At 31.4% G+C, this 17,248-nt stretch overlaps 1 protein-coding gene across 3 annotated transcripts; it reads right to left on the minus strand.

Moving 5' to 3' along the window:
- Positions 1-492: 492 nt before the first annotated feature.
- Positions 493-16,120, minus strand: LOC139498043 (uncharacterized). Of its 3 annotated transcripts, none has more exons than XM_071286348.1 (10): positions 15,973-16,120; positions 12,747-13,438; positions 9,819-9,999; positions 7,865-8,038; positions 7,259-7,432; positions 6,666-6,827; positions 5,584-5,757; positions 4,651-4,671; positions 3,007-3,054; positions 493-2,136 (listed from the first exon to the last, which is right to left on the minus strand). In XM_071286348.1, exons 2-10 carry the CDS (start codon positions 13,410-13,412, stop codon positions 2,027-2,029), a joined length of 1,710 nt encoding a protein of 569 aa, XP_071142449.1. In that variant the 5' UTR covers positions 13,413-13,438; positions 15,973-16,120; the 3' UTR covers positions 493-2,026. The 3 variants fall into 3 exon arrangements, with proteins under 3 accessions (XP_071142449.1, XP_071142450.1, XP_071142448.1); XM_071286347.1 differs by having other exon boundaries at positions 496-2,136; positions 6,654-6,827; XM_071286349.1 differs by lacking the exon at positions 4,651-4,671 and having other exon boundaries at positions 495-2,136; positions 6,654-6,827.
- Positions 16,121-17,248: the final 1,128 nt, after the last annotated feature.

Consider the following 17,248-nt stretch of genomic DNA (forward strand, 5'->3'; position numbering starts at 1 on the left):
AGAAATTGCAAGCAATGAAATATCGTACCAACTTCTACGTTAAAAGTGAAGTAAAAAACAAATGGTCTATATATTGTATATGTAAATCTTCTGAACTTTTCAAATGTCACAAAACTGAACACAGACCGTCATGGTATATCATACACTACGCTAAGATTAATAATAATATATATTGACGTATGCCTTGAAAAGATAAAAAGTTTTCATATGATGTATCACTTAATATCATAATAAACAAGACATATCCATTTTAAATTAAAAAAATATAGGCTCTCATGATTAACTATTAAAAGACTTTACAACAAAATGATATTTTTTTACTTGATTGAAGAGTTTCGTAATATGTCATTTAAAGTATAACAAAGCATTAGCTATACATTGCAAATTGAAAACAATTATCTCTCAAGATACGCTATTTGGAAATAACTGAAAAACTTGATTTGATTGATAAGATTCGGAATGTTGTTAACAATGAAACATTTAATGTGATATGACCTATGCATTGCAAATTGATTATAACTTTAGCTTTCGAGATAATGACTTAACATTTCAACCTCATGAGCAATAAAGTGCAGTGGTACACATTGTTAACATTCGAAAATATGTTCTGACCGGTACGTCTCTGTAAATGTTACTTTTGAAATAGTAGTACTAACATTTTGTATTCATTACAAAATTTAGGTACAATTGTGTTCGAATGATGTAGAAAGGATCGAATAGCCTTGCCGAACAAGTGTCATTGTTCAAATGTCTGTAATCGGGTTGATAATATTTTGTAGTTTGCAAAGTAACACAAAAATAAAGGAAAAGAAGAAGATGTGGTATGGTCGTAAAAGCGTCAACTCACCACCAGAGACAAATGACGTGTACTGCTAGCGGCTATATATAACCATATGGCCTACTTCTATTTTCAAGTCTTGGAATCAAAGACGTCACGACGAAATTCAAAATTGCTGAACAAAATGTATTGATTATCAGCTACATGGATAATACCTTTGTTGGCGATGTTAAGTTTAACGCTGCCTTTTAATCTTTATTCTGCTGTTGACCACGGAGGAAAAAGTTCCGTTTAAAAACACCAAAAACAAAAATTAAAGTTATTTTATTCATATTCATCATTCAAAACTAAATAAACGTTTACATGCATTTTTGCAGACTAATTTAATGTCAAGAATTTGTATTCAGATTGATTAACTGAGCCAAATTAACGGCCGGTTGTAAAATATAGACATACGTTTTGAGGCTCATGCAAATATCATCATAATTTTTATTTAATGAATGACCGTAATATTTTTTCTGTCTTTGAAGAAATAACTTTAAAAATGTGGTGCACACTGAATAACCCGCATAGAGGGTTATTTAACAGTGTGTACCACATTTTTTTAATGTTATTTCGAATAGACAGAAAAATATTACAGTTATTTCTTTTAATTTAAAACCGTTGATGACGTCACGGTCACACGACTTAATTATATCTATGGGCTGATAACAAAACGACGTCAGCCAATCAGAAGACGCGTTACATCCAAAATTAAATATTTCTCAATGTGAAAAGCTATAGGCCTAATTCGTCTTCGTTAAAACCAACGGTATTAGAATCAGATAAACATATTTCGCATCATCTATCAACATGATCAATACAATGTATATAAACGTTTTTGGTTTTAATGTTAAACAGAATATAATGATGCCAACTCGAAAACTGTTAGACATAAGTTATGCTTCGAATTTGGTCCATTTGACGAATTCAGAAGTAAGAAGGTTATTTTTCTTTGATAGCTATACAGATCATTGCATATCTTAAACAATATATGTACATTAAAAGCAGTGTGATTCAAAGACAATAACAATCAAAAACGAAGGAGTAACCAAAGACTCACAAAACCAAAAGACATTTACATCAACAGTAATAAATAAGAAATAAGAAACAACACGAACTCCACTAAAATCCGGTAGTGAAATCAGGTGCTCCGCAATGGAAAGCATTTTCTGCACCGTATACGGCAGCCGTCGTGTTATTTCTTTGTCAAATGTCGAAACTGATTACCGGTTTCATAATAACCAATCGTTTATTCCTCATCGTCATTGTCTTTCTAGAAAAATATTCCCTATTGAAGACTCTTTCTGGATGTAAACCTAAAATACACGTAATGCATTGTGATAAAAAAAAACCAAGAATGTGTACAAAGAAAACGGATGCCCCATCCGCACTATCATTTTCCATGTTCAGTGGACAGTGAAAATAGGATAACATTTCTAATTTAGCAATAATATTAGAAAGATTATATCACAGGGAACTTGTTTACTAAGTTTCCAGTTGATTTGACTTCAATTTCACCGAAAACTTCCTTGACCAAAAACTTTAACCTGAAGTGGGACGAACGGACGAACGGACGCACAGATCAGAAAACATAATGCCCATAAATGGGCATACACATGTCTCAGTAATACATGGAAACGTTGTGGAAGATACTCAAACGTATCCCTCGTAATAAATCAACTGATGTCTGATTTCATGTTATTTCAAGAATATTCATGACTGAGTTTCTGTTTTAAGCTTACATATACCCAAATGCCTTGTGAGGTATCTCGTTATTTTGCATCCGTTGTCTACTGTCCGTTGTCGTTCGTCGCTCATCAAACACATAAACACATCTATCAAATTAGGTTTAAACCATCATTTTTGCTGAGATATTCCTGTACTAAGTCACACATTCGACATTTTTTTTCCTGTCGCTCCGTTGATTGCTGTTGTTTAGCGTTTAGTTTTGTCAGGTTTAGAACGTCCACTTTAAATATACCTGGGAGTTTTGTTTTATATTTATCCTTTGATATTTTAATGATGCCCATCCCCATCTTTAAACAATAAGAAGATTTCTGTACATCATTGATACAGACCCAAATATTTGATATATTTATCGAGATGTATTTGAAAGATCTATTTGATATAAACAACATTAAGTAGATGTTTCCTCCGCGTCGATGTATATAAAATTACTGACATACCAACATCTTTTCTTGGCACTGAGCTTTCAAAAAGTTCTGCTATCGAATCTAAATCAGAAAAAAACATGGAGGAAGTTTTGTGACACAATATCGAACCGTTAACTTGTATCAGTGTAATGAATGTCAACAATCAAATCGGTATAGTCACCATAAACCATTCAAAATTCCTATCTAGTTTTCATCAATAAATATGGATCGTCTAAGCAAGTTAAGCAAACGTAGATACAATTTGTCTAATTATATAAGGAATTTACAGTCCTATTAATCGGTATGTTCTGCTTAACCCGAATCTGTACATTTTATACAAATAGTACATACATTAATATATGAAATGAAAACGATACCAAAGGGACATTGGTAAAACAAAACCCGAGAAACTACATCTTAGAAAACTAAAGAGCAACACGAATTTCACTTAATAGTTAACAAAGGTACCAGGATTATAATTTAGTACGCCAGACGTTTCGTCTACATAAGACTCAACAGTGACGCTCATATCAAAATATTTATAACTCCAAACAAGTATAAAGTTGTGAGCATTTTAAATTCCAAAAAAGTTGTGCCGAATACTTCTCAGGTAATATATGCCTGGGATAAGAAAATCCTTAGTATTTAGAAAAATTCAAAGTTTTGTAAACAGAAAATTTATAAAAATGACCACATTATTGATATTCATTTCAACACCGAAGTATTGACTACTGGGCTGGTGATACCCTCGGGGACGAAACGTCCACCAGCAGTGGCATCGACCCAGTGGTGTAAATAGTTATCAAAATTATCAGGATTATAATTTAGTACGCCAGACGCGCGTTTCGTCTACATAAGACTCATCAGTGACGCTCATATCAAAATATTTATAAATCCAAAGAAGTACATGTACAAAGTTGAAGAGACTTTAGGATCCGAAATTCCAAAAATTTGTGCCAAATACGTCTAAGGTAATCTATGCCTGGGATAAGAAAATCCTTAGTATTTAGAAAAATTAAAAGTTTAAAAGGGGGTGATCTCATTTGACCTGGAATGAAAAACACATTAAATCAAAATAATGTTTTTATCGGTTATTTACTTCAAATCAACATTTCCGTATCCATTGCAAAAATGCAATAATTATTTTAATTAGAAATTTTCTCTAAAATTACAATTACCCTAAATATAGGATATATCAGTCAACTCATCTGAAGACCAGCCGCAGTGTGAGAAATAAAATCTTCATCTATAATTTGTTGGAGACGGTATGGTAAGGTTTTAATAAATCTACTTTTGATGGGAATATCATGCGCCACATATTGACTCTTACATTTCAAACCTGGTATCTATGATGAGATGAAAATTTTAGTAGATTCTTGATTTTCTTTCTTTTGTTTTGAGACCCAAAATAATACCAATGCAAATATAAGGTAAAAGTCCGAGTCAGCCTTTTCCCGCCATATTTTAAATTCAAAATATCTCGAAAAGAAGGTCCATGTCCTATCAATATTTTTAGCTTATCTTTATCCTTAATTGATGCTCTACCAGTTTATAGTATCAATTCTAAATTCTTGATTTATTAATTATCACCTAACCTCAACTAAGTACATCCTTAAAGTAACCAATAATTACTGACACATGTTTTCGTTTGTTACAAATAAAATGAAGATCATTTACCTTCAATCAGATGTCTTACTTCTGCAAAAGAAAATCTTTATGTTAAATGTTGAAAATGGTCAGATATATTCATTTAAAATCACAAAGCAGCATTTAGAACGCATGAATTTCTCTTTCTAAAATACGTGAAAGTTTGAAAACTACAACTAAATTTGAATCAATGAATGTGTTTCACAGTACCCTGGTACTTTTGATAACTATTTACACCACTGGGTCGATGCCACTGCTGGTGGACGTTTCGTCCCCGAGGGTATCACCAGCCCAGTAGTCAGCACTTCGGTGTTGACATGAATATGAATTATGTGATCATTTTTATAAATTTCCTGATACTAAACTTTGAACTGTTCGAAAAACTAAGAATTTTCTTGTCCCAGGAATAGATTACCTTAGCCGTATTTTGCACAACTTTTTGGAATTTTGGATCCTCTATGCTCTTCAACTTTGTATTGTTTGGCTTTATAAGTATTTTGATATTAGCGTCACTGATGAGTCTTATGATATTTGTAATTATATATCTTGTTTATTTTTAAGGGTGTGAAACCCTTTAAGGTGTTATAGTAAAATTATAGCATTCTCATTAATGTGATAATTGAAATCAGGTTCTGCTATTAGTTTCTTTAGTAGTGACGTTATTTGATGACCACTGTAATTTGTAATGTAAATACTTGTAATGTAAATAATTTTCAAAGAAATTCATCAGGTGTAAATAAACTTTTTTTTTATTCTCACACAAGTTATCACAAGGACGTGCACGGTTTTGAAAATTTAAAGCTTAAAGAAATCTTTTCAAACTTTGTTCTTGTGAAGTTTGTTTCTAATACTGAAATAAATATTCATTTGTTGGTCTTCTTAAAAATGATTAATCTTGCTACATGTATATTATGGAAGGTAAACTTAGTTTTGATATCGATATCTTAATCTTAAAAAAAATACCATCAAATTTCCTTTGCTCTTCGCTTACTGTTACTCGTTTCCCATGTGCTCCTATGTTGCCTGTCTTATCTACTTCTCTGAGAGCTGTATTATCACGGTCAGATATTCCCCCTATATGTTTGGTCCAATCCGTAACGTTATCATATTTGTGACCTGGTGATAATTCCATATTTTCTGCAAGATACAAATGGACACAAAATGTTAATGGATATGCGTCTCTGTTTCAAACGACAATTCACTAAAAAACGAAATCTGAAGAAAATTCAAAATGAAAAGTCCATAAAAGACTCTCATAGATTGATAGCATATGAAAAGGTGAACTTCAAAATAAAAATAAAAAAATAGATAGTTCTTATCTTTTAGATATAGTCAATAGAAAGTTTGAAGGAAATTTTTCTTGCATTTAACATTGACATCTTTTTCCAAGTTTTTAAAGAAAAAAACGGGAATCATTTTCCGCCAATTTCATTGGTTTATAGCTGGAAAAAAAAGTCACGGCTCCTTGATTTTTTTATCTGTGATTTTAAGTTTCATTATTTTAGTACTATCCATTTGTAACAGTCTTTCCAAAAAGCTGTAATTATGTAAAAGAGAAGTAAACATCCTGAACCAAAACAAATCTCAGATAAACTTTGTCCGAGGTGTTAGAACCTTTTAAAAGTTTCTAATTCCATCAACATATAATTTAACATAATTGTGTTATAAATCATGTCAATACAGAAAAAGGTAAAATAACAAAAAAACACAACTACGAGGAAAATTTAAAAAAAAGTGCGTATTCAAATGGCAAAATCAATAGCTGGAACAATTCAAACGAATGTTATATTCCTGACAGAAGTACTGACTTTTTAGCTGATGATACTAATGCTATAAATTAATAAAACAAATTGCGGGAAACCATATGCATGTTGGAATATTTTTTGATCGAGATACAATAGCACTAGCTTCATTATTAGCAACATGTTTGCATTTAACACTCTTTTTTTAACACTCTACGTTTAGAATAATACTGATAATGCGATTTTAACATTCATTTTCATATTGATCATATATCAACCTTAACAAATCACCTTCACATTTACTTTGATCTTTGTTAACTATTGTGAGTATCCCACGTGGTGCTTTGTTGACTGGCTTATTCACCTCCTTGAGAGCGGGGTCATCACGGTCAGCTATTTCCCCTATATGTTTGGTCCATTCCGTAACGTTGTCATATTTATTACTGGAAGATGATTCTCTATTTTCTAAAAATAATCATTCATGGATTTATACAGAAATGAGGTTAAAAGTATAATAAAAAAAAAAAAAAAAAAAAGAAATCCACCAAATTCAATGAAATTCTTTAAATTGGAAAATCCACCATCAAATGACAAAATCTAAAACTCAAACACTACAAACGAATTGAAAACAACACTCATATTTCTGACTTTGTACAGACGTGGTGACTATTTAGCTGATCATACTATTGCTATAATTATATATATATAAATTAATAAAAAAAAAAAATGCGGGAAACCATACGCAAGTTGGAATATTTTTTGATCGATTTGTAAATAGCACTAGCTTCACTATTAGCAACATGTCTGCATTTAACACTCTACGTTTAGAATAATACTGATAATGCGATTTTAACATTCATTTTGATAGTGATCATATATCAACCTTAACAAATCACCTTCACATTTACTTTGATCTTTGTTAACTATTGTGAGTATCCCACGTGGTGCTTTGTTGACTGGCTTATTTACCTCCTTAAGAGCAGGGTCATCACGGTCAGCTATTTCCCCTATATGTTTGGTCCATTCCGTAACGTTGTCATATTTATTACAGGAAGATGATTCTCTGTTTTCTAAAAATAATCATCCATGGATTTATACAAAAATGAGGTTAAAAGTATAATAACAAGAAAAAAAAAAAAGAAAAAAAAAATCCACCAAATTCAATGAAATTTTTTAAATTAGAAAATCCACCATCAAATGACAAAATCTAAAACTCAAACACTGCAAACAAATGGAAAACAACACTCATATTTCTGACTTTGTACAGACGTGGTGACTATTTAGATGATCATACTATTGCTATAAATTAATAAAAAAATTGCGGGAAACCATACGCAAGTTGGAATATTTTTTGATCGATTTGTAAATAGCACTAGTTTCACTATCAGCAACATGTTTGCATTTAACACTCTTTTTTTAACACTCTACGTTTAGAATAATACTGATAATCCGATTTTAACATTCATTTTCATATTGATCATATATCAACCTTAACAAATCACCTTCACATTTACTTTGATCTTTGTTAACTATTGTGAGTATCCCACGTGGTGCTTTGTTGACTGGCTTATTTACCTCCTTGAGAGCGGGGTCATCACGGTCAGCTATTTCCCCTATATGTTTGGTCCATTCCGTAACGTTGTCATATTTATTACAGGAAGATGATTCTCTATTTTCTAAAAATAATCATCCATGGATTTATACAAAAATGAGGTTTAAAGTGAACAACAAAAACACCCAACCAAATTCAATGAAATGTTTTAAATTGGAAAATCCATTATCAAATGACAAAATCTAAAACCCAAACACTGCAAACAAATGGAAAACAAGTCATATTCCTGACTTGGTGCAGGCATTTTCTTATGTAGAAAATTGTGGATTAAACCTAGTTTTATAGCTATCTAAACTTCTAATTTGTATGACAGTCGTTTCAAATATCTTTATATTGATATCACAACAAACAGACATAATAGGTGAACATGTCAAAATTAGTGGTACAGCAGTCAACATATTTTTCGTTCATTTTTTTCTACATAAATAAGGCCGTTATTTTTCTCGTTTGAATTGTTTTACATTGTCTTATTGGGCCTTTTATAGCTGACTATGCGGTATGGGCTTTGCTCATTGTTGAAGGCCGTACGGTGACCTATAGTTTTTAATGTCTATGTCATTTTGGTCTTTTGTGGATAGTTGTCTCATTGGCAATGATACCACATCTTCTTTTTTATATAGCCGTTTAATTTTAATCACTATAAACACAAACAAATATTGAAACACAAAGTGACAAATAGACAATTTGTGGTATCTATATAATGATATTTATCATTGTTTTTACGACTGTCATACAAATGAGGGCTTTAGCTAGCTATAAAACCAGGTTTAACCAACCATTTTCTACATAAAAAATGCCTCAATCCAGTCAGGAATATGTGGTATTGGCTTTGCTCATTGTTGAAGGCCGTACTGTGACCTACAGTTGTTAATTTCGGTGTCATTTGGTCTATTGTGGAGAGGTAACGTTGTGTCATTGGCAATCATACCATATCTTCTTTTTTTATATAAATCACATAAGCAAACATTGAATGATAAAAATACAAAAATAAACAGCTAACGGCGGAATGTATAAGTACCTAGATACGCCAAAAGTAAACGTATGAAGGTACCAAGATAACTATGCTGAATTAAAAATAGATTTAAGATAGATTATTCATTCAATATTACTAACGATAACTGACATGTGTTTCGATTTGTTATCACATTTGTTCGAACACATTAAATATCACTACAGGGAGATGTCACTATGCTGAACGTTTCATTCACTTTCTATTGTTGAGGAAATATTAAGCTTCTCAATGATCAAAATAAGTGTTTGTCAACCTGCTATATCTACAATGAATTGTTTTTACGATTGCGTGTGTGGTTCCAGGTTTTTTCAATTTGATACGTTTTTGTTAAAGGGTCAGTGTAAATATTTTGTCTAATGTCATAAAAATTAAACGGACCAAATTATTTCATTTAAGTCAAGATGTTCGGTACAACCTTGGAATAATGGAACTTTATGCGACTGTCATACAAGTGAACAGTTTTGCTAGCTATAAAACCAGATAAATTCATTATTTTCTTCAAAGGGAAATGCCCGTACAAAGTGAAGAGTATGATAGTTGTTTTTTATTCGTTTGAGCAGTTGTTATTCCTTTGGTAAGGGACTTTCCAATTTGAAATTTTCCTTCGAGTTCGGTATTTAAAGTTAAGAACTTGCGGAAAAGTATCACCCAAAAATCGGATTTTTTTACAGATAGAAAAGAAGATGTGGTATGAGTGCCAATGAGACAACTCTGCATCCAAGTCTCAATCTGCAAAAAGTAAACAGTTTTGCGTACTTTTTGAAATTTTAAATTCAAACAATCTATGTTTAGAATACTATGGTTAATTTTACCATTCATTTTGATATATCACCTTCACATTTCTTTTTATCTCCTTTAACTGGTGCAGGTATCTCAAGTGTTTCTATCTTTACAGTCTTATCAACTTCCTCTACAGCATGATCATCCCGGTCAGATATCTTCCCTATAGTATGATCCATAACCATAACGTTGTCATAATCGTTACCGGAAGATGATTCCCTATATTCTAATACCTAATATTAATAATTTTTATCAATAATAATTGTCGTTACAATAAAAAAATTGAACATATATCTGATACTTGACAACGGAACAACAAAAACTTTGAACTACAACAAAAACAAACGCCAATATGCATAAGGAAACAACTGCCTGATTTCTTACGTAAGATTTCTCACGACAAAATGGTGGCATGAAACGGGATTTATGGTTATTACAAAGTCTTAATGATCAGATAAATCCGCGTTTTAGTAGTATACTTACTATTTACTTATTAGTAAAAACTATCTTCTTGATTCTGTATGTTTTAGAAATATTCTTCCCTATATACACATTAAAAGGGCACTAGCTTCGAGATATGGAAAAAAAAGTTATTTTGCTTGATTCAATCAGTTATATAAGTGAAATTATGAACTAATAATTCGTTTTTAGCAACAGATATGGTTCAATTTTGTCAAAATAAGCAAATGAAAATCACAGATGAATTATTCACTTGCAAGTGATTAATTCGACCTTATTGAATCCGTATTCATGTGTCCCTCAGTTGAACCCAATAGCTAAAGTTTGGTTACGCATGTATAAATCGTGGTCAGCCATTTTAAGGAAAAGATTGTAAACATTGAATGTTAGAGAAAGTTGAACCCTTCTGTTGACTGACTTGATTCACAAAAAGGTAAGATTGATAACTAACTTTTTATTTAACCTACAACATGAGTTCAAACATACACAGAACAATCAAATTGCACGAGGTCGCTATTTATTAGTATTCATGTTTATTTCCATATCGGGTTATATGACAATCGGTCTTAGAGGTCAAGAGGTCATCTCGACAATAAATTAGATGGCGTCTAGACTAGAATTCAAACAAAACTCGGAAATAATTTATCGAGTACCTGCCGTGTTTACTGTTTAAATCAGACTAATTGTAGTTTGAATATACGTTTGAGTCTGTTATAAATAAAATTTGAGAATTTTAGATATATTGGTAACATTGATTTGACAGCTAGTGCCCATCTAAATATTTTTTTCAATTTTCTATCTGATATTTAAGGTCTACAATATCGGCTAGTAAAATTACGAATTTGATAATTATTTTTCCTTGATATACTTGACAAGATCTATCTGCAAAACGGTATGAAATATGTTTCTTTGTTGGAATGTTGTAGTGAAATTAAACACCTACATGTAAATTGAAAACAAGGAAACAATATGATAACACGTAATATTTGTTTTGATTTTTAAACAAAATGAAAACTAGGTATTTTGCATGTTTTTAATTGACGTTCATGAGAAAATGACTTCGTTTGAGATTGTTAAAAGTATATCCCAAATTGTGGGTTATTGAAGTAATGTGTAATTCATGGATAGTTTCTGTTCAAGTGATTTACCGATTTGAAGATTCAGAACAAATTAAACCTTCACAAATGTTTGTTGTTGAAAAATGTCAGATGCATTAAGTAGTCGTATGTATTGTTTAAATTTGATTGCTGTATCTATATTTGACGTCAATACGTTTTTATCCCCGATCTCTGTTCATTCATATTTTTTTGGAATGGTTTGTATTTGCTATCTTATACTTATAGAAATACGGAAATATTCAGCTGATAGTTTCTTTGTCTTTTGAAATCTGGTTATTTAATCGGAAATCATACCACATCTCGTCACTTATCTCATCGAAATATGTGAAGCTGTGCCTTACAAAAATGTTTTGCTTTGAATCTTAATCAATACGAGCACAACTGCATTCACTTTCCAAGACTTAACAAAACGTCACGTTATTCATTAAGGTGATGTTGGCAAAACTGTCAATATAAAAGTAACGTCTCGAAATGAGACCTCATTATAAGTTTTAGAATTAAACTGAAAGAAAAAGATCAAACAAAGATGTATTTGAAAATATGTCCCCACAATCTCGTCCTATCACTCTTAATTGTGAAATTACGGTACACGAAATATTGTCGGATTTATGCTTGCTTTTCTACCCGAAGGATGCCGCATGAACAACATGAAGTTTTTTCTACTTCAACAAGACATGGGCTCAAACCCGGTTTTTTTGTTGGTTCGTGTTGCTCAGTCTTCAGCTTTCTACATAAGGTTTGTTTTAGTTAGATTAATTTTCATCAATGGTTTTTTGGAAACGCGATTTTCAAATGCATCATAGATGAACGAGAAGTCATATACTACGTTAGCAAATATTAATGATAAGTTGTTTATCATGGCTTCTAAGTTCACATTTAGAAAGGGGTTGATCCCATTGTCAATTTATAGAGTCTAAGTCAAGATATATCGCAGACTTAACTACGTTATCATTTATTTCAATTGGATAAAATGCAGTCAATAAACTCACTAACATTTTATTAATTTAGTTAAAGTGAATTTCACAAATTCCGCATTCGATTTGTGAACGTACGAAAATAACATATGAGTTATGTCCGTTTTTTTTGACGACGCTATTCTTAGCTTTGGACTTTCAAATATGAAGCTGGTTTATTGATATCAATTTGTATACTACGAGATATGGGTGTTTTGCGTCATTTTGTCAATTTAATCATTTGGAATGGTATAAACTAAAACATAGATTTATCAGATCAGTGATCATATACCAAGAAACTCATGTAGTAAAAGATCACAAGTTGACCTCCGGCTGAATTTTTATTATTTGGTTTGCTGTACTATTGATGTTTTACCACTAAAGTGTCCATGAACAATTTTATGTTATTATATAGGTTTTTTGTAGTGTAAATGTAGAATCTATAAATACCTTATTCATTCTGCTCATCTTCTGTGTAAACTCAGTTATCTCTTCAATAGTAATATCGCATGATTTGATGACTGTGATTTGGTCTGTGATAATTTTCACTAGATATGGATTTGTTAAACAGAGAACAGCTCTTTCCAGGTCGTTCCATATATTTGATAATTGAGCTGTAGACAAACATCTGGCTGACCAAGCATTGCATAAGGTATTTCTTGTTTCCTCGATCAATCTTAAGGCAGCCTGTTCTTGTGTTGATAAAATGCATGTAGTTCGTAAAATGTAGTTCAGTGGACATATATCTAAGTTATCGATTTTAATGTTTAACGCTGCATATTTTTGAATACATTTCTGCTGTTTTCCTTCTCCATGTTTTAAAATGTGACTCGTCTTTCCCATGGTGGTCTCCATGAACAAAATTTTGAACATCCAACTTTCCATCGCACAAATCATTTGAAATGTACATCCATCAGATGAACACTCACAACAAGGAGATTGTGTTCCTTGCCATTGATGATAGAAGAAATGTTTTTTGTCTTCAAGATATTTTTGGAAACTTCCCTCATAACTTGATAGAAGTTTGTCATGGGTGAATGCACACACGATCCCTGCTGCTGTATCAAGTAAACATTTGAAGAGCCGCAGATATTCTTTAGGTTCAAGGTCACTCATTGTTTACTCTTTTCTAATGGAAATATCTACAGCAGACAACACAAAACTAAACTTCATTGGCTAAAGCTTGTCAGTTTGTATACTCGTTAAGATTTCAAATTCACATAGGTAAAGCGATAATTACTTTATTGACACCTCAAATTCACATATTTTATTTCAGTGAGACTGAATCTTAAATTTGAGGTCATGAAGTTGATCCATAGTGTCTTAAAGAGTAACAAATGATCAATGAAAACATGGGATGTAAAATTTTTTAGATAAAATATCAATAAATCTCTGCAGCAAAATTTAGACCATTAGTGTACAATGTATTAATCAAGTGATAAAGAATATATAATTATTGAATAGTTGAAGTTACTTATAATAACAAAACAAAAAAATGTAAAATCATCTTTTTTTAACTGCAGAAATAGGAAAAACTTCCGGATGTCTTAGTCTGCTTATTCATTATACTTATACTAGTATTAATACGATCAGGTGATATTTCTATCTACGTCGATTGCATGTCTCGTCACTGAACAATTTGATGTTCGTTCAATGATGAAAAATGCACTTAATGGCTGTGTTAACATTTTGATTAGGGATAAGTTTATTTTCAAAAACAACTATAAAAAAGAGAGAAAAGCTACCAAAAGTAATACAGACACTTAGAAGTCGAAAACAGAGTGAAAACATAATGGGAAAAAAGACATCTGGGACAATATCCCTAATGCGCCTTGAAATGAGGAACTCAAAAGTCACGTGTAAACAAACAATCTCTGTGTAGTGATATTTGACACATGTCTATGATAAACAAATGACTGAGCTGAATCATTTGTGTTAATTTAGAAAGTAGGGGAACACAGAATAAATGTGTAAAAACTATGGAGCTATTAAATGTGTTCAAAGTATTAAATTTTCAAAGAACGTATTGTGTTAAAAATGGGATTTTTTACCAAGAGGAGCCGCTTCGCAAAAGGATACTCGGGGTTTGCTAATTTACGGAAAAATGAATCACACTTCGTACCCCGAAAATTTAACCACATATGTAAAAATGTCTCAGCTTCGAAGCAAGCCATCATACATATACAAGTTTATGATATGGGCTGAGCAACAGAAGAAAACGTTACCATTACCGCCTATGGAGAATCAATTACGCATATTTCCCCATCTAACAGTACAAGACACATAACATAGAAAACTTAAGACTGATCAATATGAACCCCACAAAACACTTAAACAAGCTCATTTGCTGTGAACGGGTGTGGGTAGGCTCATCATGATCCACACTGATATACTGTTGTATATAACATGTGTACTTGCATTGCGTGTATTAAGAATGTACACAATAATAATGAAATATATTAAGACATAAAAGTTAGTCATTGATACACAAAAGTAATTCAAATAACAAAAACTCCAAGAAGAATTCAAAACAGAAAGTCCCTTATCGTAATAGGAAAATCAAACAGCTCAAACACATCATACGAATTGAAAAAAAAACCTGTCATAGTCCTAACTTGGTATAGGCATTTCCTATATTAAAAATGGATGATTTAATAACCTGTTCAAAATAATATATATGTATGTTGTTTAAGCTAACCGATTTTATCAATGATATAGGAAACAGTATAAAACAAAGGTAAATTAAATAGGATCCGACCGGCAGACGAACACACCATACAATGACCTATATATAAACATCGATGTACAAAAGTAATATCTATAAAGGTATGCAATAAAAGATATGCATTTTATTTGGACAAAACGATAGTAACTCCTATATGAATTACTGACTACTGGCCTGTAAAATATAACATGTATAAATTAATTCAATGTTACGTATACTTTAGTAAAAAGTGTATCGCAATCTGTGCGTACTGCACGTTTCACTATAACATCTTGATTTAACCAGTATTCATTTTTGAAAAATTATATCAATGAGGTTCTACAGTTTTTCATTAAATTCATATGTTGGATTCCGAAACATGTTTATAATGTTTTGATATACTAGTATCCATCTCACAACAACTTCATTAAATTCGCTCAAGACATCACAATTACAAATGCCCGACAGTATTGACACCAAATCAAAATAGGCAGAACAAAAGACATTTCTTAAAGGTATCCTTTGCTCAAGTGAATAGCAGTCCATATTACAGTGCAAATTTCAGGTTTGATCCACCGTTTTCTACATGAGGACATGCTTTCAGTAGGCAAGAATATGACAATTTTATTCCATTCGGTTGATGTGTTCGAGTTTTTAAATTGTCAATTCATGAAGTACTTTCCGTTTTGAATTTCATTAGGAGTTCGGTATTGTTTTCCATTGTTTTCATACAGTGCAATTTCAAAATTGATATAAGTGAAATTTACAAATATAATATCATTGAATGTCATATTATTAGAGTACCGGAACACTGGCCACGGTGATGAATGTTTTCTCTGAGAGTGCATCAGCAGCGGCTAGGAAATCCCCTTTCTAAATGAAACAAACGAATTCTACCTCAGAACAATGATTTGCTTAACGAACAAGCATTTACAATTTAGCTTGCAACTAGAAAAATATATATCTACTTACCTTTTCGTACTTTCACTGTCATCTTTCACATAATTGTATTAAACAGAGAAACGCCCTTCATATTGCAACATAAAGTATACGTCCTCATTTTAACAAAACATAAGACATTACATTTTCTTTACTTGATAGTTTTTATCTCTTTATTGGACATTTTATTATAGAATCTTTAAAATTCTTTTTACGATAAAATCAGATTTCAGTACGTCATGCATTAAACGAGTTATATTATATTTCCTTCCTTACCGGCCTATTATCAACATTTACTACTTATTCAACTTATAACATGTGAATATATTTAGCAATTCATTATAAATAAGCATGTACAACGGAATAGTTATATGAATTATATAAATTTCCAGGATTGATTTTGTGCATTGAAATTACCTTACTTTAGTTTGTCATTTTTTCAAGGATTCGATATATTTATTTTTCAAGTATACTTTTGATTGAATCGAAAGGACAAAAGAAGTAGTTATATCATAAATTTCGTTTTAAGTAGATAAACGGTACTCATGAAATTGTTGCTACCATTCAAATAACTAAAATGAGTGCTCAGAGATAATGGTTTAATACGAATTGTAATTCAAACTGTACGTTTTTTCCTTCTTTCTGAAAACAGAATGAACGTTTTCAGAAAATCATTATATAATGTCCTTTTTCCCTATTTAAACAATGTAAACAAAAAAAAGTCGATAACAAGTCCAAAAATAATAACGTTTGATAATAAATTTATGAAATTTCCCAATGTAACTGTCCTATCATCACCTTGTCAATGTCAATGCATAGTAATCTGTTACAGTTTTGGGTGGTTTTGGTGTTGTTTAGTGTTAATATTTTTATATTGTCTCTTGTGTATATAGTTATCAAAGGTACCAGATTTATAATTTAGTACACCAGACGCGCGTTTCGTCTACACAAGACTCATCAGCTACACTCATATCAAAATATTTATAAAGTCAAACAAGTACAAAGTTGAAGAGCATTGATGATTCAAAATTCCAAAAAGTTATGCAAATTTCGGCTAAGGTAATTTATGCCTGGGATAAGAAAATCCTTAGTTTTTCGAAAAATTCAAAGTTTATTATTGTTTTTGTTTTTGTTTTTCTTGTGTAGCATAGCGGTGTCAGTCTATTATTTTTATCTGTAAGTTTGAATGTCCCTCTTGTATATTTCGTCCTTCCTTTACAAAATGATAATGTCTTTCACTGAGGATTCATTTATTTCATACAAGTGAGAGGTTTAGCTAGCTATAAAACCAGGTTCAATCCACCATTTT

This window comes from Mytilus edulis, chromosome 12 (genome assembly GCF_963676685.1).
Source record: "Mytilus edulis chromosome 12, xbMytEdul2.2, whole genome shotgun sequence".
NCBI classification, from domain to species: domain Eukaryota; kingdom Metazoa; phylum Mollusca; class Bivalvia; order Mytilida; family Mytilidae; genus Mytilus; species Mytilus edulis.